The 22025-nt window shown below is 45.0% G+C and overlaps 1 protein-coding gene across 5 annotated transcripts in view; it reads left to right on the top strand.

Moving 5' to 3' along the window:
* Positions 1 to 22025, top strand: part of RALBP1 (ralA binding protein 1) — an 80030-nt gene that overhangs the window by 41456 nt on the left and 16549 nt on the right. For all 5 annotated transcript variants that reach the window (XM_073550959.1, XM_073550960.1, XM_073550963.1 and 2 more), the window contains one exon: positions 21710 to 21841. In XM_073550959.1, the coding sequence (XP_073407060.1) occupies positions 21710 to 21841 (132 nt within the window). The remainder of the gene's footprint in view (positions 1 to 21709; positions 21842 to 22025) is intronic.

A 22025-nucleotide genomic window follows, 5' to 3' on the forward strand; every position in this document is an offset into this window, starting at 1 on the left:
CCTTTAACCGTCCTCTTAGTCTCAATTACTGCGGCTAGACGTATAGGAGAATTGCAGGCCCTGTCAATTCAATAAGCTTACCTTGCAATCATTACAGATATTATCTTGAGATTAGATCACGCCTTTCTACTCAAACTTTCATAGGGATCAGGACATTGTACTGTCCTCATTTGGCCCAAGCTCTTCCAACCCTAAGGAAGAGATCTTCCACACTCGACATTTGCAGAGTGATCCTGTCTACCGACAATAGAGTGAAGCCTAGGGGATTCACCAGAATTTATTCATCCAGTTCGCAGGACGAAATAAGGGCAAGAAGGCGTCAAAGAACACGATTGCGAATTGGATCACACAATCTATCTGCCCGACCTACACAACACAGAAGCTGGCTCCACACGCCTCACTAAGGGCACATTCTACCCGTGCGATATCAACATCATGGGCAAAAAAGGGGAATGCTTCGTCTGAGCGGATATGCAGAACTGCCACCTGGTCGTCCATCCACACGTTCACCAGGCATTACAGGCTAAATTTCAATGGGGATTTAACATTAGGCGGACGAGTGCTGCAGGCCGTGATCCCCCCCCCTAGAGAAATTAGCTGTTGGTATTACTCCGATGTAGCTGTCGTGGAAGGTGACTGGAGAAAATAGAATTAGACTTAACAGGTAATTTGGTTTCTAGGAACCTTCCACGACAGCACTAATTTCCCTCCCTATCTGATATTCTTATTGGATGATTCCTGCACTTTGGTGGTAACTATTCATTCTGGTGTCCAGGAAAACACTGGTGGTTGCAGGAAGGGGAGGGGTATTTAACCTCTTTGTGTTCCTGTCCCCTATTAGGGCAGGGAAGACATCCTCCGATGTAGCTGTCATGGAAGGTTCCTAAAAACCGAATTACCGGTAAGTCTAATTCTATTTTTTCATACGGAAACCAACGTTTTGCTTAAATATTAAATTTGGAACAAGAAAAGCTTAAAGGGAATTTGTCACCAGGTTTTTGGCTACCAAAAAGGGTAAGATTTCAATACATATGGAAAGAATAACCATGTACAAAAAACAAAATGGCGAATACATAACTAAATGGCAAAATAAAATCATGGGATGATCCAAAAAGAAAAAATACTAGCAAAAAGACAGATGCTTACCTGTCCAGGCCTCCAAACAACAGGATGCAGTAGACCCATGTAATTAAGATAGCAGCAACACAGGTGCAGAAATACCAATGAGGCAACCACTCACAACCTATCAATCCAAATGGAGGGGGTGGCTGCTTGGTATATTACTGCACAAAAAAGACTTGTATGTGACGCTGTTCACACAATGGAAATGAACAGCATCCAGGTTAACAGCCTATTAGTGACGCCCTTCTATTAGATCAGGTTGGCTGCCCAGCGCTATCCAAATGCATCCCATATGAACAGACACCACCAAAAAACCCTTGATAAAGGCCATCTCGCCGGGGGGGGGGGGGGGGGGGGGCATGCCAGGGTGGACCTCTACCTCATACCCGGGCAGGTAATTACTTTTTTCAGCTAAGCTTAGTATTAAATGTTTGTATACCCTGTCTGGCTATATTACTTTGTTTAGAGATAAGTGCAATATACATTTGAAACCATACCACTATTGCTTTTTTTAACACTACCTTTATCCCTTTGGTCTTTTTTCACCCTCAGTATGCCCCTTTTTTTCCCCATGTGCTTTTGTGGTCACTTGACTCTTATTCCATTGTCCTTCTGTTTCCTGATAAATCACAATAAAATTGTATTTGCTATTTTCCTAAACATGTGGTTTTGGACTTGTTTGATCGCTTTTTTCTTTGATATTTTCATGTCTATGAAAATTGTAGATTCACTCTGAAGGCATCAAACTATGAATTAACACATATGGAATTATATAATTAACAAAAAAGTGTGAAACAACTGAAAATGTCTTATATTCTAGGTTCTTCAAAGTAGCCACTTTTTGTTTTGATTACTGCTTTGCACACTCTTGACATTCTCTTGACGAGCTTCAAGAGGTAGTCACCGGAAATGGTTTTCACTTCACAGGTGTGCCCTGTCAGGTTTAATAAGTGGGATTTCTTGCCTTATAAATGGGGTTGGGACCATCAGTTGTGTTGTGCAGAAGTCTGGTGGATACACAGCTGATAGTCCTACTGAATAGACTGTTAGAATTTGTATTATGGCAAGAAAAAAAGCAGCTAAGTAAAGAAAAACGAGTGGCCATCATTACTTTAAGAAATGAAGGTCAGTCCGAAAAATTGGGAGAACTTTGAAAGTGTCCCCAAGGCAGTGGCAAAAACTATCAAGCGCTACTAAGAAACTGGCTCACATGAGGACCGCCCCAGGAAAGGAAGACCACCTCTGCTGCGGAGGATAAGTTCATCCGAGTCACCAGCCTCAGAAATCGCAGGTTAACAGCAGCTGTTAGAGATGGGGTGCTACACCAGATGACCTGGCCTCTACAGTCACCAGACCTGAACCCAATTGAGGTGGTTTGGGGTGAGCTGGACCGCAGAGTGAAGGCAAAAGGGCCAACAAGTGCTAAGCATCTCTGGGAACACCTTCAAGACTGTTGGAAGACCATTTTTGGTGACTACCTCTTGACGCTCATCAAGAGAATGCCAAGAGTGTGCAAAGCAGTAATCAAAGCAAAAGGTGGCTACTTTGAAGAACCTAGAATATAAGACATATTTTCAGTTGTTTCACACTTTTTTGCTAATTATATAATTCCACATGTGTTAATTCATAGTTTTGATGCCTTCAGAGTGAATCTACAATTTTCATAGTCATGAAAATAAAGAAAACTCTTTGAATGAGATGTGTCCAAACTTTTGGTCTGTATTGTACATGGGTCCACTGCATCCTGATAGTGCATTTGTTTGGAGGCCTGGGCAGGTAAGCATCTCTGCCTTTTTGCTGTGTTTTTGAATTTTTGGAGAATCTCTAAATCCCCTTTTTGTGCTATATTTGCTTGATGATCCAAAAGGGGAAAAACCACACTAGAAGTGACCCCTCTCTAACAGGTAAATGAAACTTAGCTTTTATTGTACTACATTAAAGGGAATCTGTCACCACTTTTTTTACATATCATATAATGATATTCAATTGTGTGATTCTCTTAGTACTTTTGCTTCCTCCTGACCCCGCACCTTTCATGCATAAATACCTTTTTTATATCGGTTCTGATGTATGTAAACTGCCATGGGCCGGTCTGATGGGCGGGGCTTATTCACCTGCTCCCCCCCTCCCTGTCGTGCTCTACACAAGAAAAAATGCATAGAGCAAGACAGGGAGGGGCAGGTGAATAAGCCCCGCCCAGCGGACCGGACAGTGGCAGTTTACATACATCTGAACCGATATAATAAAGGTATTTATGCATGAACGGTGCGGCGTCGGGGGAAGCAAAAGTACTAAGGGAATCCTTATGTGACACACATTTGAATGATATCATTATATGATATCTCAAAAAAGGGGTGACAGATTCCCTTTAAAATATTTTGAGGAAATGAATAAATTAGGTTAATATGTGTATAATTGAATCATTTTATGGCAAATTAGGATTGTCATTTTAATTAATTTCCTCATAAAATAACTGTTAATGTAGTACAAGTTTTATTGACCCATTAGAGGGGGGTCATTTCTAGTGGGGCTTTGCCCCTTTCGGCCTTTTTGGATTAGACAACATATACCCTTCCCTGGTCATTCATCTCCATTTGTGGTTATTTAAAACTGTATTAAATCATGGCATGAGCATACCGTCTCAATAGCATACCTGTGCCCAGCTTCTGGAGGAGCTAGAGGGTAGTACAGTTATGGCCAAAAGTATTGACACCCCTGCAATTCTGTCAGATAATACTCAGTTTCTTCCTGAAAATGATTGCAAACACAAATTCTTTGGTATTATCTTCATTTAATTTGTCTTAAATAAAAAAACACAAGAGAATGAAGCAAAAAGCAAAACATTGATCATTTCACACAACTCCAAAAATGGGCCAGACAAAAGTATTGGCACCTTTAGCCAAAATAACTGCGACCAACCGCTTCCGGTAACCATCAATGAGTTTCTTACAATGCGCTGCTGGAACTCTAGACCATTCTTCTTTGGCAAACTGCTCCAGGTCCCTGATATTTGAAGGGTGCCTTCTCCAAATTGCCATTTTTAGATCTCTCCACAGGTGTTCTATGGGTTTCAGGTCTGGACTCATTGCTGGCCACCTTAGAAGTCTCCAGTGCTTTCTCTCAAACCATTTTCTAGTGCTTTTTGAAGTGTGTTTTGGGTCATTGTCCTGCTGGAAGACCCATGACCTCTGAGGGAGACCCACCTTTCTCACACTGGGCCCTACATTACGCTGCAAAATTTGTTGGTAGTCTTCAGACTTCTTAATGCCATGCACACGGTCAAGCAGTCCAGTGCCAGAGGCAGCAAGGCAACCCCAAAACATCAGGGAACCTCCGCCATGTTTGACTGTAGGGACCGTGTTCTTTTCTTTGAATGCCTCTTTTTTTTCTCCTGTAAACTGTGTTGATGCCTTTGCCCAAAAAGCTCTACTTTTGGCTCATCTGACCAGAGAACATTCTTCCAAAACGTTTTAGGCTTTTTCAGGTAAGTTTTGGCAAGCTCCAGCCTGGCTTTTTTTATGTCTCGGGGTAAGAAGTGGGGTCTTCCTGGGTCTCCTACCATACAGTCCCTTTTCATTCAGACACCTACGGATAGTACGGGTTGACATTGTTGTACCCTCGGACTGCAGGGCAGCTTGAACTTGTTTGCATGTTAGTCGAGGTTCTTTATCCAACATCTGCACAATCTTGCGTTGAAATCTCTTGTCAATTTTTCTTTTCCATCCACATCTAGGGAGGTTAGCCACAGTGCCATGGGCTTTAAACTTCTTGATGACACTGCGCACGGTAGACACAGGAACATTCAAGTCTTTGGAGATGGACTTGTAGCCTTGAGATTGCTCATGCTTCCTCACTATTTGGTTTCTCAAGTCCTAAGACAGTTCTTTGGTCTCCTTTCTTTTCTCCATACTCAATGTGGTACACACAAGGACACAGGACAGGTTAAGTCAACTTTAATCCATGTCAACTGGATGCAAGTGTGATTTAGTTATTGCCAACACCTGTTAGGTGCCACAGGTAAGTTACAGGTGCTGTTAATTACACAAATTAGAGAAGCATCACATGATTTTTCGAACAGTGCCAATACTTTTGTCCACCCTCTTTTATGTTTGGTGTGGAATTATATCCAATTTGGCTTTAGGACAATTCTTTTTGTGCTTTTTCATTTAAGACAAATTAAATGAAGATAATAATACTAAAGAATTTGTGTTTGCAATCATTTTCAGGAAGAAACTGAGTGTTATCTGACAGAATTGCAGGGGTGTCAATACTTTTGCCCACAACTGTAGGTACTATTGGTGAGAACATGGGGAGTGCACACTGATGTAGGGAGGAGGAAACAACCGGCTCACTGGCCAAATATAATTACACTGCAAGCCAGGTTTGGCCCAGAGGTCTGAGTTTGACATGTATGCTCTGAGTACTTGGTCCTGTGCAGGTACAGTTCTCTCCGGTTATGGGCAACAGCCTGATTGATGGACTGCGCAGGTCAGTGAGGCTTTTGCCCACAGCTGTAAAAACACTGTGCATGCACCTGATAGAGAATGCACTACACTTGAGCGATATATATACGGAAGAGACATTAAAGCAAAGTAGAGCTGTCAAGCAAGGGGTAGGAATTGGGCAGACTTTAAAGCCGGGAGATGGAGAGGTTTCCAAGATTGCGATATCTCTCAGCTCTTGTGAGCACTTGCATATTGGATTAAAGCTCATTTTATTTGTAATGCTATTTCAAATTGCAGACAAAAAGGTATGCTTGTGCATCTGCCTTTGTCCCTTACCTGGAGCTCCTGTTGCTTTAGTATTCATAAGGCTCCTGACAGACTCCCTTTACAATCAGAGGACCCCTTGTAAAACATCCATACGACTAAAGAATATATATATATTTATTATTGTTTTTTTTAAAATGAAAACTGATCATTCTATAAACATACAGGCAATACAAACCCCTGTCCTTCTCCCCTCCCCAAAAAAATACACTACCCTTCAAAATTTTGGAGTCACCCGGACAATTTTGTGTTTTCCATGAAAACTCATACTTTTATTAATCAAATGAGTTGCCAAATGAATTTAAAATCTAGTCCAGACATTGACAAGGTTCAAAAAAAAGATTTTTATTTGAAATAATAATTTTCTCCTTCAAACTTTGCTTTCGTCAAAGAATGCTCCATTTGCAGCACTGCATAGCTTTGGCATTCTAGCAGTTAGTTTGCTGAGGTAATCTGGAGACATTTCACCCCCTGATTCCAGAAGCCCCTCCTACAAGTTGGCTTGGCTTGATGGGCACTTTTTGCGTACCATACGGTCAAGCTGCTCCAACAACAGCTCAGTGTGGTTGAGATCTGGTGACTGCGCTGGCCACTCCATTACAGATAGAATACCAGCTGCCTGCTTCTTCCCTAATAGTTCTTGAATATATTTGGAGGTGTGCTTTGGGTCATTGTCCTGTTGTAGGATCAAATTTGCTTCGATCAAGCACTGTCCACAGGGTATGGCATGGCGTTGCATAATGGAGTGATAGCCTTCCTTATTCAAAATCCTTTTTACCTTGTACAAATCTCCCACTTTACCAGCACCAAAGCAACTCCAGACCATCACATTACCTCCACCATGCTTGACAGATGGCATCAGGCACTCTTCCAGCATCTTTTCAGTTGTTCTGCGTCTCACAAATGTTCTTCTGTGTGATCCAAACACCTCAAACTTGGATTAGTCTGTCTAATCTTCCTCTGTCCAATGTCTGTGTTCTTTTGCCCATATTAATCTTTTCCTTTAATTAGCTAGTCTCAGATATGGCTTTTTCTCCTTCGTCTCATTGGGGGACACAGATACTGTGGGTGTATGCGTCTGCTGCTAGGAGGCTGACACTAAGTGGGGAAAAAAAGGTTAGCTCCTCCACCGCAGTATACACCCTCACCCCTATTGCGGGCGGGAATCAGTTTTTTGCTTAGTGTCCGATGGAGGCACACACAGTCTGGATCTCTCCAGACTATTTTTTTTTTTTCTAGTTTACTATGACGATGAGATAGGGGCGACGGATCCTATTGAAAGGATCCGATTTCCCCAAACCATCAACGGGCGAGCACGCGTTGAGTATCGCCTCTGCGTATACTTTCCCGCACCGAGAGACATATCTGGGACTTTTCCCCAGACTTCTATTTTTATTTGTTATTTTATGAAGATAAGACAGGGGCAACGCATCCTATTGAAAGGATCAGATTTCCCCAAACCTTCAACGGGCGAGCACGTGCGAGTATCCCTCCACGTAGCCTTTCCCACGACGTGGGACATTATGCCAGACTTAGCCCTGTCCACCCCTAGGTATTGAAACCATGGGCTTGCACAGAGGCACAAGACTAGTCGGTGGAGCAGTGGGGGCCGCACAAACGCTAGACGGCGGTGCTGCAAGGCGGCGGACGGTCCCTCTCCTCACCCCCTGAAGGGATTAGATGGAGTTAGGGTGCCTGCACCGTCCTATTTTTTTTTTTTTTTTATCAAAGACCCCCTCACATACCTGCGCTCAGGCTGAGAGGATCATCGGTGAGGAGAGGGGAGGGCTCCTGCGAAGATTTCGGGCTGGAGCCTACAGCTCAGCGACCACTAGCCTGGGACAGGAACGCCGTGCCGGTCAGTAGCGCCATTTTTTGGTGCCGCGCGTCACTTCCGGCAGCCCGCCCCGCACTGGGCGGAGGTAAAATCGAGGCCCCGGCTTCGGAGCATGGGCTAGGCCGCAAAGAGGAAGTACCGCCCCTAGAGCGGTTTTTACAGGCTGGTGCGCGCCACAGATGTCGGCGCGCAATTTAAAGGAAGCATCCAGGTCGGGGGGTGGCGCAGGACTGGGGTAAGTGCTGCCCGAGAGGCCACGCTATAGGGAAAAACGAGGGGCTACCTCTTCACCATATCCCCAGCAGCGGACAGATACAGCATGTCCAAAAAGCAAAGACGCACGTTCTTTTACGCTGCATGCATCTCTTGTCGGGCTGCGTTTCCGTGGGCGCAGAGCAAGCGTTTATGCGAAGCCTGAGAATCCAAACGCGCCCAGGAGCCCTCCCCTGCGACCGTGACCAATGTGTCAAATCCCCCAGAGTGGGCCCGATCACTGTCACAGTATATGGCGTCGCTTACGAGAGCAATAGTATCCCTTCAAGCCTAAGATAGGGGCAGGGACAGTGTCTCGCCGCCTTTAGAGGGAACCTCCACCTCACAGGAGCCTCTGGCCTGCAGGGGCCACTCCCACTCCAGGCAGAACCGGGGGAAATGAATCCACACGGTGTCGCCCAGTCCATCCGGTGCCTTCGGCATCCGTAAGTTCTGCTTCTCGTTCCCCGTCACCAGTGGTTGATAGCAAGCAGACCTCAGATTGCGACTCAGAAGAGACCCTTGACCTGGACACTACAGAGTCACGTGAAACAGTGGACAGCCTCATAGAATCCGTCAATCAGACCCTGGGGATTGAGGATGATCTCGCAGCAGCTACGGGGCAGAAAGTGGCATTTAAACGAGTGAAGCGGCCGCACAGAATTTTCTTCCTCTCACCCTGAGTTTGAGGACATAGTGCAGCGGCACAGAGAACGTCCAGACCGGCGTTTTCTCGGGTTAAAAGGCACTCGAAACGAGGTATCCGTTTGCTCCGGACCTCCGTAAACAATGGATGGAATCCCCGATAGTGGATCCTCCGGTTTCATATGCCTGGCCACTAAGACCCTGTTATCTGTCCCTAGGGTTTCCTCGATTAAATATCCCACGGACTGCCTTATTGAAAGCCTAGCTCGTTCAGTATATGAGGCGTCATGGTCTGCACTCGCTCCCTCGTTCGCAGCGACTTGGGTAGCTAAGGCCATGTTATCATAGTCAGAAACATTAAACAAGGTCGCGCAGGAGCAGGATCTACCTGCAGAGATCTCGGAGGTCACAGGTCAGATGGCGATAGCCAGAGACTATGTAATGAATGCCTCTTTGGATGCGGCCAATTGTTCAGCAGTTGCTGCCGCTAATGCAATCTCTATCCGAAGAGCCCTATGGTTGAGGACATGGCGGGCCGATTCTACTTCCAAGAAGTCCTTGACTTCCCTGCCTTAAGGTACTGTCACACTAAGCGATATCGCTATAACTTGTGACGTTATAGCGATATTGCTAGCGATATCGCTGTCTCTGATACTTACCTACAACCTGCTCCCCCGCTGGTTATCGCTGATCGCGCGAGAACGTTCAGGACCGCTTCTCGTCGTCAGCTTCCTGCGGCGCTTCCTGTTCTGGCGACGCGTGAAGCCGGGCGGGAGGACGCAGGATCACCTGGTGTGACAGGTAAGTAGCGACCCCCCATCCCCAGCGATGTTGCTAGTGAGATCTGCCTGTGTGGCAGCTCACTAGCGACCACTTAGCGATGCACCAGCGACCCTGACCGCGTCATATCGCTGGTCGGGATCACTGGTACATCGCTAAGTGTGACAGTACCTTTATCAGTGCGGCCGCCTATTTGGAGAAAAGTTGGATCAACTTATCTCCGACTCCACAGGAGAAAAGAGCGGGTTCCTCCCTCAACAGAAGGTTAATCCACTTTTCGTCACCCGGTTCAGGCACGTTTTCGGGCCTTTCGCAGTGCCACCGGCCATTCTAGGCCGAGCGTGACTGCATTCGTCAGGGTGCGTCCGCTAAGCAGCCTGATCCGGGTCCGGAGTCATGCGTTAAAAGACTCCAGGTGGACTACGGGGCCAAATTCCACCACCTCAGGCTGCCCCAACCAGGATAGAGAGCGGCAGGTCTGATATAGAGCCAACCCATTGGGGAGAATGCGTGCTCAACAGGCCAGATCGAGGGGACCCAGATCCTAAAGATCATCGGCCAAATGACTCGAGGTCTTTACCAGATGACACCAGCAAGGTGGGCAGCCGTCTACTGTTTTCGCCACGTCTGGGCCAACATCGCTCACGACGTATGGGTAAAAGAAATGGTGTCCTCAGGTTACAAAATAGAATTTGTCAGATACCCTCCAAGATGGTTTTTTCTTTCCCGGCTTCCCAGGGTGGATTCCCTGGGTGGATACCCAGGTAAAGGCTCTATTGGGAGCCATCAAATCGCTCCTGCACAACGGAGTCATTGTTCCAGTGCCGGAACCGGAACACGGAAGAGCTCAGAGGTTCTATTCCAACCGTTTTTGTGGTTCCCAAAAAGGACGGGTCTGTCAGGCTTGTTTTGAACCTGAAGCTTCTGAACAAATTCATCAGGATCAGACATTTCCAGATGGAGTCTCTCCGTTCAGTCATATCGGCCATGGAGCAGTGAGAATACTTGGCCTCAATAGAAAACCAGGACGCATTTCTGCATATTCCCATTTTTTCCTCATCAGAGGTTTCTACGCTTCGCCATCAGCGTTCAACATTTTCAGTTTGTAGCGCTACCCTTCGGGCTAGCCACAGCTCCCAGAGTGTTCACAAAGGTTATGGCAATTGTCATGGCCACACTGCATTCTCGAGGCATAGTCGTCTTGCCTTATCTGGACGACCTCTTGGTCAAGGGCCCGTCAATACGGGCATGTGAGGAAGGTGGCAACATCACGCTAGATACTCTTGCCGCTTAGAAGGTTGGTCAATACAAAGAAATCATCCCTTGTGCCAGCTCAGAGGATCTCCTTCCTAGGAATGATCTTCGACACTTGCAGATGGTTGGTAATTCTTCCTCAGGAAAAGGAGCTAGTCTCCGGCAGGGAGTCCGGACACTACACCAACCAGTCCCTCATACCATCCGATCCGGGTGAAGATCCTAGGGAAAATGGTGGCAGCAATGGAAGTGATACCTTTCGTCCAGTTCCATCCTCACCCCCTGCAGCACGCCTCATGTCAGCCTAGTACAAGAAACCTTTCAAGCTCGATCGGCAGTGCCAACTGTCCTCTCAAGTCAGGCAGTCGCTCGGATGGTGGATAACCAGTTCCTCTCTGGCCTAGGGGAAACCTTTCCCTCCAGGTCATGGGCTGATAATGACAATCGACGCCAGTCTCCTCGGTTGGGGTGCAGTGTTTCGCCACCACACAACCCAGGAACGGTGGTTGCCACTTATTGGAGATACGAGTAATTCGGCTGGCTTTGCAGAAGTTTCATCACTGTCTAGCAGGCCGCCCCGTCCGGATTCCATCGGACAATGCCACAGCGGTGGTTTACATAATTCGTCAGGGGGCACCCGCAGCAGAACAGCCATGCGCGAGATGGGGCAAGTTCTTTAGTGGGCCGAAGCAAACCACTCGGTGATTTCGTCTGTCCACATCCCTGACGTGGAAAATTGGGCGGCAGACTTCCTCAGCCGGCAGGGGCTTGCATCCGGAGAGTGGTCTCTACATCCCGAAGTTCTTCAGCAGATTTGTCAACTGTAGGGAGCTCCGGATGTGGACCTGATGGCTTCCAGAGTGAATGCCAAGGTGCCCACATATGTCGCTAGGGCCAGGGACCCGCAGGTATTCGCTGTGGACGCGCTGGTTCTGCCATGGAACCAGTTTCGCCTCCCATATCTATTTCCCCCACTGCCACTACTCCCGAGAGTCAGCAAAGGGATCAAGACGGAAGGGGGGCCGGCTATTCTGCTGGCCCCAGACTGGCCCCGTGGAGCGTGGTACGCAGATCTAATGCAGCTGCTCGCCGACGTTCCTGGGCACCTGCTAGAGCGCTCAGGTCTACCGTCTCGAGGGCCGATGTGCCACCTGAACTCAGGGACCCTGTGTTTGACGGCAGGGCCGTTGAATCTTGGATTCTAACCCAGGCAGGGTTCGGGAGCAAGGTGGTCGCTACAATGATTAGCGCCCGGAGGCCTGCTTCAGCATGAATTTACCACCACACCTGGAAGGTGTTCTTTGCTTGATGTCGAGGCTGCAGTGTTTCTCCGCTGAGATTCTCGATCCCCGACATCTTGGCTTCTCTCCAGTCTGGCTTAGAGAGCCCGTATAGCTCAGTTGGTAGAGCTTTAGACTCGGGCTTTGCCCCAGGTTCCCGCAGGAGACAAATGTCGGCCTTATCCGTCCTGTTCCAGTGCAGAATTGCTACCAATTTGAACGTGAAGACTTTTCATCCAGGGTGTGTCCCACTTGATACCTCCCTAGAAGGCGCCTATGGACGCCTGGGTCCTTAACATGGTCCTAAGTGTTCTGCAGGAAGCTCCATTGGAACCGCTTTAGGATATCTCTTTGAGGTGCTTTTCCTGGAGAGTTGTTCCCCTAGTGGCCATCACTTCCATCAGGCGGGTTTCAGAGCTGGGGCTCTATCCTGCCGTGCTCCGTTCCTCACTTTCCATAAGTATAGGGTGGTCCTCATACCAGCCCACATTTTCTGCCGAAAGTCGTGTCCTCTTTTTCACATTAATGAAGATGTTGTTTTGCCTTCATTTTGTCCAGCACCGGTGCACCGGGTGGAAAAAGGCTCTTCACACGTTAGACCTGGTAAGAGCCCTCCGGAGGTACGTGTCGCGGACGGCACCCTTTCGCCAGACGGACACGCTGTTCGTGCTCCCTGAAGAGCGCAGGAAGGGACTCGCTGCCTCAAAGTCAACCCTAACCACATGGATTCGTTCGACTATTCAGGAGTCCTACCACATTAGAAGCATGCCGATTCCAGCAGGGATCAGAGCACACTCTACCCAGGCAGTGGGCGCCTCTTGGGCGCTTCGGCACCAGGCTTCGACGGAACAGGTTTGCAAGGCAGCAACCTGGTCCAGCCTGCATACATTTGCCAAACATTATAATATCCATGGTCAGGCCTCGGCGGATGCGAGCCTGGGTAGAAGGATTCTCCAAGCAACGGTGGCGTACCTGTAAACAAGAGGTGCATGTAGCTTGGATCGGTGAGTCAATCTCCCATCCAGGGACTGCTTTAGGACGTCCCACAGTATCTGTGTCCCCCAATGAGATGAAGGAGAAACATGGATTTTTGTGAGTACTCACCATAAAATCCTTTTCTCCGAGACGCTCATTGGGGGACACAGCACCCACCCTATTAGCCAGTTGGCTCTTGTTTTGTTTAAACGAATGTGTTTACCTATTTGATATAAGGGTGGTGTTTTCTTTTGGACATGTTGTACCTGTATTAAGGCTGATTTGTTGTTCTCCTACTGCTTTGGCACCAAACTGATTTCCGCCCGCAATAGGGGCGAGGGTGTATACTGTGGAGGAGGAGCTAACCTTTTTTTCACTTAGTGTCAGCCTCCTAGCGGCAGAAGCATACACCCCACAGTATCTGTGTCCCCCAATGAGCGTCTCGGATAAAAGGCCAGCATCCCAGAGTCGCCTTTTCACTGTAGACGTTGACACTGGTGTTTTGAGTGTACTATTTAATGAAGGTGCCAGTTGAGGACCTGTGAGGCGTCGATTTCTCAAGCTACATACTCTAATGTACTTGTCTTGTTGCTCCATTGTGCAACGGGGCCTCCCACTTCTCTTTCTACTCTGGTTAGAGCCTGTTTGTGTTCTCCTCTGAAGTGAGTAGTACACACCGTTGTAGGAAATCTTCAGTTTCTCTGCAATCTCTCGCGTGGAATAGCCTTCATTTCTAAGAACAAGAATAGACTGTCGAGTTTCACACGAAATTTTTTTTTTTTTTTTTTTTTCTGGCCATTTTGAGAGTTTAATGGAACCAACGAATGTAATGCTCCAGATTCTCAACTAGCTCAAAGGAAGGTCAGGTTTATAGCGCCTCTAATCAGCCAAACTGGGTTTTTAAGGGTATTCTAACCATCCATTAGCCTTCTTACACAGTTAGCAAACACAAAGTACCATAAGAACAATGAAGGGATGGTTGTTGGAAATGGGCCTCTATAAACCTATGAAGATATTGCATTACAAACCAGATGTTTGCAGGTAGAATAGTCATTTACCACATTAACAATGTATAGTGTATTTCTGAATCACTTATAATGTTGGCTTCATTGGAAAAACCTATGCTTTTCTTTCTAAGGAAATTTCTAAGTGATCCTAAACTTTTGAACGGTAGTGTAAATTAAAATAAAATAATCCCTGCATGCAGAACATATTTCTTAAAGTGCAATGCTATGGTGATCAGACCAGTATATAGGAAAAAAAAAGAATTTATAATGTATACAGGAAAAAATACAATTAGACGAATGATAAAATGGTAGCCAATCTACACTTCCCCTTCTCCCTTAAGAATGCATACAACTTTTAATAAGACCCAAAGAGGGCAGTTACTTTGCCTTACATCCTCCTCTCCCTGAGTGGAAAATCAGCATTGTCTATTAACGTACCACTTATGCCTGCCCATCAGATACAACCAAACCCAGATGGAACATAAAGGACTCTCTGGAAGCCATTGTGGATGTATCCCTCCCATGACCCACAATTTCTGCACCTTGCTTGGCATACACTCCCTTCTGCACAGTTAATAGCCATTTTATGCGATCAATAAATTCTTGGTCAGACCGTTTGCTGCTGACTATTAAATACTTAATATGAAAATGTAGTAAATCGATTCAACTAACTCTCTAGTTGACTCTACAGGTATCTTTATCAAAGTACATGCAATTTTTGGACTCTTGTCATGGTCAGTGTCCACGCGTAGCCTGAGCCTATATGGTTGTAGACCTTGTTTTTGTTACAATGTCTTGGATCGCAAATACTACCTATTAACCACTTTTCAACCGTAGACTTATCCATACATTCAGGTCATCTGGTACTTAACGACCCTGGATGTATGGATACGTCCCGGCGATTTTGTGCACACAGACGCTGTGCGTGTGATGACCACTGGGTGTCAGCTGATTCTGACAGGAGTGGCTCTGCACCGTTGACACACCTATGAATGTCAATAAGATCTGTTCACCCATAAATGAATTAGTTAGGGGTGTAGTTTGTAAAATTTTCACTTATGGGGGCTTGTGCTGTGCTGGCACCTCGGGCTCTCCCAGTAGGTCATGGCACCTGCAAACCATAACAGTAAAATCTGCACTGCAATATTTCATAGCTTCACTTCTGAGCTTTGCAATGTGTGGAAAGTATTTTCCGACTTACTTGTTGGGTATTGACGCACTCAGGGAGAATATGGACCTCAGTTTGTTGTAAAAATTTCTCCTATTAGAAAAATTATAAAACTTGGGGCTAAACCAACATTTTACGAGTACAAATTTAATGTATTCATTCTTCACCACTCAATGGTATAAAATTCTGTGAGGCACATGTGTCAATATGATCACTGCACCCCTAGACGAATTCATTGGGGGGTGTGAGTTCACATATGGTTAGGGGGTTCTGCTGTTCTGGCACCTCAGGGGCTATACCATGCCAGCAAAATCTGAACTCCAATATGGTGCTCTTCTTCCCTTCTGGGCTTTGCACTGTGCCTCAAAAGTAGTTTTCCCCTACATATGCGTATCAGTGTACTCAGGAGAAATTGCGTAACAAATTGTATGGTGCAATTTCGCTTGTTACTCTTGTGAAAATGAAATAATTGGGGCCAAAATAGCAATTTTGTGGGGAAAATGTGATTTTTCCCCCCCCCCCACTCAACATTTTAACCCCTTTCTGTCATGTGACGTACTATCCCGTCCATGTGCCCTGGGACTTAATTCCCAGGGACGGGATAGTACGTCACAGCGATCAGCGGCGCCCAAGTGGTGAGCGCCGCTGATCGCGGCCGGGTGTCAGCTGATTATCACAGCTGACTCCTGGCACAATGTGTCAGGGGCGGTCAAGGACCGCCCCCGACACGTTAACCCCTTGCACACCGCGATCAAACACGACCGTGGTGTACCGGGGGTTAGAGGGAAGCATCTTGCAGGGAGGGGGCTCCCTCCATGCTTCCCTGAGCCCCCCCACAGCAGCGCAATGTGCAGCGCTGCTGTGGGGGGCTCCATCCCTGCAGGTCCCCAAATCCAAGATGGCGACAGGGACCTTCGGGGGCCTGCAGGGAGCTGGCTTCCTCATGCCTGCAAAGTGCAGGCAAGGAGGAAGCCTTGTGCAGTGCCTGACAGATCGCTGATCTGTCACAGTGATCTGTGATGTGACAGATCAGCGATCTGTCACAGGACAGTGATGTCCCACCTGGGACAATGTAATAAAGTTAAAAAAAAGTGTAAAAATAATTTTAAAAAAAATTGCTAAATAAATTAAAAAAAAAAAAAAATTCCCTAATTCATTTTTTGGAAATAAAAAAACAATAAAAGTACACATATTTGGTATCGCCGCGTCCATAACGACCCGCCCTATAACACTGTCCCATTAGTTAACCCCTTTAGCGAACCCCTTAAAAAATAAAAAACGAAGCAAAAAATGATTTATCATACCGCCGAACAAAAAGTGCAATAACGCGCGATCAAAAAGACGCATATAAATATGCATGGTACCGCTGAAAACGTCATCTTGTCCCGCAAAAAGAACCGCCATACAGCGCCATCAGTGAAAAAATAAAAAAGTTATAGCTCGCAGAATAAAGCGATGCAAAAATAATTATTTTTTATATAAAATTGTTTTCATTGCATAAAAGCGCCAAAACACAAAAAAACAACATAAATGAGGTATCGCTGTAACCGTACTGACCCGAAGAATAAAAGAGCTTTATCAATTTTACCGCACGCGGAACGGTGTAAACGCACCCCCCAAAAGAAATTCATGAAACGCTGGTTTTTGTTCATTCTCCGTCCCAAAAATCGGAATAAAAAGCGATCAAAAGATGTCACGTGCCCGAAAATGGTACCAATAAAATCGTCAACTCGTCCCGCAAAAAATAAGACCTCACATGACTCAGTGGGTCAAAATATGGAAAAATTATAGCTCTCAATATGTGGTGATGCAAAAACTATTTTTACAATAAAAAGAGTCTTTTAGTGTGTGACAGCTGCCAAACATAAAAACCCGCCATAAATAGTAAATCAAACCCCCCGTTATCACCCCCTTAGTTAGGGAAAAATAATGTAAAAAAAGTATTTATTTCCATTTTCCCATTAGGGTTAGGGCTAGGGCTGAGATTAGGGTTAGGGGTGTGTTGGGGTTAGGGTTGGAGTTAGAATTGGGGGGTTTCCACTGTTTGGGCACATCAGGGGCTCTCCAAATGCAACATGGCGTCTGATCTCAATTCCAGCCAAATCTGCGTTGAAAAAGTCAAACGGTGCTCCTTCCCTTTCAAGCTCTGCCATGCGCCCAGTGTTTTACCCCCACATATAGGGTATCAGCGTAGTCAGGACAAATTGCAGAACTACTTTTGGGGTCCAATTTCTACTGTTACCCTTAGGAAAATAAAAAATTGGGGGCAAAAATATCATTTTTGTGGAAAAAAATGTTTTTTTTATTTTCACGCCCGGACGTTATAAACTTCTGTGAAGCACTTGGGGGTTCAAAGTGCTCACCACACATCTACATAAGTTCCGTGGGGGGGTCTAGTTTCCAAAATGGGGTCACTTGTGGGGAGTTTGAATAGTTTAGGTACATCAGGGGCTCTCCAAACGCACATGACACCCGCAGACCATTCCATCAAAGTCTGCTTTCGAAAACGTCACTACTTCCCTTCCGAGCCCCGACGTGTGCCCATACAGTAGTTTTCTCCCACATATGAGGTATCAGCATACTCAGGACAAATTGGACAACAACTTTTGTGGTCCATTTTCTCCTGTTACCCTTGGGAAAATAAAAAAATTGGGGACTAAATGATCATCTTTGTGGAAAAAATACGATTTTTTTTATTTTCATGCTCGGGCATTATAAACTTCTGTGAAGCACTGGGGGGTTTAAAGTGCTCACCACACATCTAGATAAGTTCCTTGGGGGTCTAGTTTCCAAAATGGGGTCACTTATGGGTGTGTTTCCACTGTTTAGTTATATTCGTGACTCTCCAATGGCAACATGACACCCGCAGAGCATTCCATCAAAGTCTGCATTCCAAAACGTCACTACTTCCCTTCCGAGGCCCGACGTGTGCCCATACAGTAGTTTTCTCCCACATTTGGGGTATCAGCGTACTCAGGACAAATTGGACAACAACTTTTGGGGTCCAATTTCTCCTGGTACCCTTGGGAAAATAAAAAAATGGGGACTAAAAGATCATGTTTGTTGAAAAAATACGATTTTTTTATTTTCACGCCCGGTCGTTATAAACTTCTGTGAAGCACTGGGGGGTTTAAAGTGCTCACCACACATCTAGATAAGTTCCTTGGGGGTCTAGTTTTCAAAATGGTGTAATTTGCGGGGGGTTTTCACTGTTTTGTTACATCAGGGGCTTTCCAAACGCGACATGGTGTCCGATCTCAATTCCAGCCAAAAATGTCAAATGGCACAGCTTCCCTTCCGAGCTCTGCCATGCGCCCAAATAGTGGTTTACCCCCACATGTGGGGTATCAGCGTACTCAGGACAAATTGAACAATAACTTTTAGGGTCCTGTTACCCTTGGGAAAATAAAAATTGGGGGTGAAAAGATCATTTTTGTGGAAAAAATATGATTTTTTAATTGTACCGCTGTACGTTATAAACTTCTGTGAAGCCCTTGTTGGTTCAAGGTTCTCACCACATATCTAGATAAGTTCCATGGGGGGGGGGGTCTAGTTTCCAAAATGGGGTCACTTGTGGGGGCTTTCCACTGTTTAGGTACATCAGGGGCTCTCCAAACGTGACATGGCGTCCGATCTGAATTCCAGCCAATTTTGCATTGAAAAAGTCAAACGGCGCTCCTTCTCTTCTGAGCTCTGCCATGCGCCGAAACAGTGGTCCCCCCCACATATCAGGTATCAGCGTACTCAGGACAAATTGCACAATAACTTTTGCAGTCCAATTTCTCCTGTTACCCTTGGTAAAATAAAAAAAATTGAACCTGAAGTATTTTTTTTGTGAAAAAAAGTTAAATGTTCATTTATTTTAAAATATTAAAAAAATTCCTGTGAAGCACCTGAAAAGTGAATAAACTTCTTCAATGTGGTTTTGAGCACCTTAAGGGGTGCAGTTTTTAGAATGGTGTCACTTTTGGGTATTTTCTATCATATAGACCCCTCAAAGTGGCTTCAAATGTGATGTGGTCCGTAAAAATAAAATGGTGTTGCAAAAATGAGAAATCGCTGGTCAACTTTTAACCCTTATAACTTCCTAAGAAAAAAAAAATTGGGTTCCAAAATTGTGCTGATATAAAGTAAACATGTGGGAAATGTTACTTAAGTTTTTTGTGTGCCGTGTATCTGTGATTTAAGGGCATAAAAATTCAAAGTTGGAAAATTGCAAAATTTTCGCCAAATTTTCATTTTTTTCACAAATAAAGGCAAGTTATGTGAATGAAATTTTACCACTAGCATGAAGTACAATATGTCACGAGAAAACAATGTCAGAATCACCAGGATCCATGGAAGCGTTCAAGAGTTATTACCTCATAAAGGGACAGTGATCAGAATTGTAAAAATTGGCCCGGTCATGAACGTGCAAACCATCCTTGGGGTTTAAGGGGTTAAACGTTTTCTGTCAAACACATGGGGGTTCAAGGTGCTCACCACACATCTAAATAAATTCCTTGCGCAGACTAGTTTCCAAAATGGGGTCACTTGTGGGGATTTCCACTGTTTAGGCTCATCGGGGGCTCTCCAACAGGGCATGGCGTCCGCTAATGATTCAGAAAATTTTACATTCAAAAAGTCAAATGACGCTCCTTCCCTTTAGAGCCCTGCTATGTGCTTAAACAGTAGTTTTCTCTCACATATGAGGTATCTGCTTACTCAGGAGAACTTGCATAACACATTTTGGGGTCCATTTTTTCCTGTCATCCTTGTGAAAATAAAAAATTGGGGTCTAAGGTAAAATTTTTGTGAAATTAAATGTTCATTTTTTTTTTCCACATTCCAAAAATTCCTGTGAAGCACCTGAAGGGTTAATAAACGTCTTGTGTGGTTTTGAGTACCTTGAGGGGTGCAGTTTTTAGAATGGTGTCACTTTTGGGTATAAGTTATATTTTAGGGGTTTTCCCTTTTTTGTGCTTTCTAGTTCAAAACCATTTTTTAACTGTAAATTTTTAATACATTTTTCAAGTATAACAATTGAAAATAAGCATACAAAAAATCCAAGCAAATATATTCAGAAACATTTTTCTAGAGATTAAATTGCCATAAATTAAAGGAGCTACAAGGCAAAACACATTACTGTAAAGTAGTAGGGATCACTCCCTCCAGTGGTGAAAAAAAAACCAAAATGCAAGATAATACATTGAAAACTAAAATGTAGCTAGACATTCTAGTAACTATCAGATGGATATATTAGACACCACTGTATACTAGCTCCGATTATTAAACCACCAAATATATTAACTACATATAAAAAGACAGGACAGACACTAGGTAGGATAAGGAGGTGGAAAAGCACAAAACCTGTAGTAGTAAGGAGAACGAAGAATCTTGGGCACTATTCTGAGCCCAATAATAGTCCCAAGGGGCCCATACAATGTCAAATTGTCAAATCTGTCAACACTCGTATTCATTAAGGCCATCATATGTTCCATCCTACGAATGTCAGCGATTCAGTTCAGCAAAGGTTGATGAGAAGGGGGGGAGGTCTGCTTCCAGTGAAGAGCTGTATCAGACACCTTGCTGTAGTAAGAATATGAAGTAATAATCTAGCAGAGTTTTTTCCCATACCTTTGGGAGGGGCGTTTAGAAGATAAATGGCAGGATCCAGTCCAACCTCCACAAAAAGGACCCTGCATATCAAAGCCTTCACCTCTTCCAAAAATCATATGATCTCAGGACAAGACCAAAAGATCTGAAACTGTGAACATAACCTCCAAACCACAACGCCAACAAAGGTTTGAAAGTTGAGGGTTCAGTCTGTGGAGGAGGTTCCCGGGGCGTGATACCAGAACATCATTATTTTGTACTGATTCTCCTTATAAAGAGTGCTGGTAGAGGATTTAGCCGCTCTTTCCAAAACAATCTGCCAAGTTTGAGGTGACAGGCCCTTCCCAAGAATAGACATCTCATCTCATATATGGATGCTTTAACTGTTGGCCCCCTAGGGGATAATTTAAAATTCTATATATCTGATATGAGACCTTTGGCTGATGGACCCCTTTTACATATCCTTTCAAAGTCAGGTGGTGTAGACACCTTCAACCGGACAGACAAGGAAGAAGCAAAATGTCTCATCTGCATGTACTGAAAAAAATTTTCCATTAAAGATAGCAAATCTGGACTTACCATCAAACGAAAGAATCTCCAGCGTGTCCCCATCAACCAGGTCTGCAAATCTATGCTGGTCAACTTTTAACCCTAACTTCCAAAAAGAAAAAAATTGTGCAGATGTAAAGTAGACGTGTAGGAAACGTGATTTATTAACTATTTTGTGACATGACTTCAAAGTTTGAAAATTGCAAACATTTTCCAAATTTTTTTTTTCCCACAAATAAATGCAAGTCATATCGAAGAAATTTTACCACTAACATGAATGTCACGGAAAAAACAATTTCAGAACCGCTGAAGCGTTCTAGAGTTATTGCCTCATCAGGTGACAGTGGTCAGAATTGTAAAAATCGGTCTGGTCATTAACATGCAATCCAGCTTGGGGGGGTAAAGAGGTTAAAAGAAGGATTTACAGATTTCTTTAACCAGTGTTGCCAATTGTAAAACTTTTTCTTCTTTTGTAGGAATTCCTGTTAAATTGTTTACATCGAGATCTGCAGGCTGGCATAAAAGATCTGTCTAAAGAAGAAAGGCTGTGGGAAGTGCAAAGAATTCTGACTGCGCTTAAAAGGAAGTTGCGAGAAGCTAAAAGGCAGGTGTGTGGTATTCGTAGTCTCGGTCTGTCCGCTCTGTCAAACCTTTCATCGCCAGGCATGCATAATGGCACAGAGGACAAGGCTTGCCCTTGTATGGTTCTTGGCGAAGACCCAATGTGCTGAATAGGTGTCATGTGACTTGGACTGTCCCCCTGCCCAACGCAGCTGCGGACATTTTACATGC

The sequence above is a fragment of the Dendrobates tinctorius genome, unplaced genomic scaffold, assembly GCF_039654945.1.
Source record: "Dendrobates tinctorius isolate UK_male_01 unplaced genomic scaffold, ASM3965494v1 ptg000171l, whole genome shotgun sequence".
Lineage (NCBI taxonomy): Eukaryota > Metazoa > Chordata > Amphibia > Anura > Dendrobatidae > Dendrobates > Dendrobates tinctorius.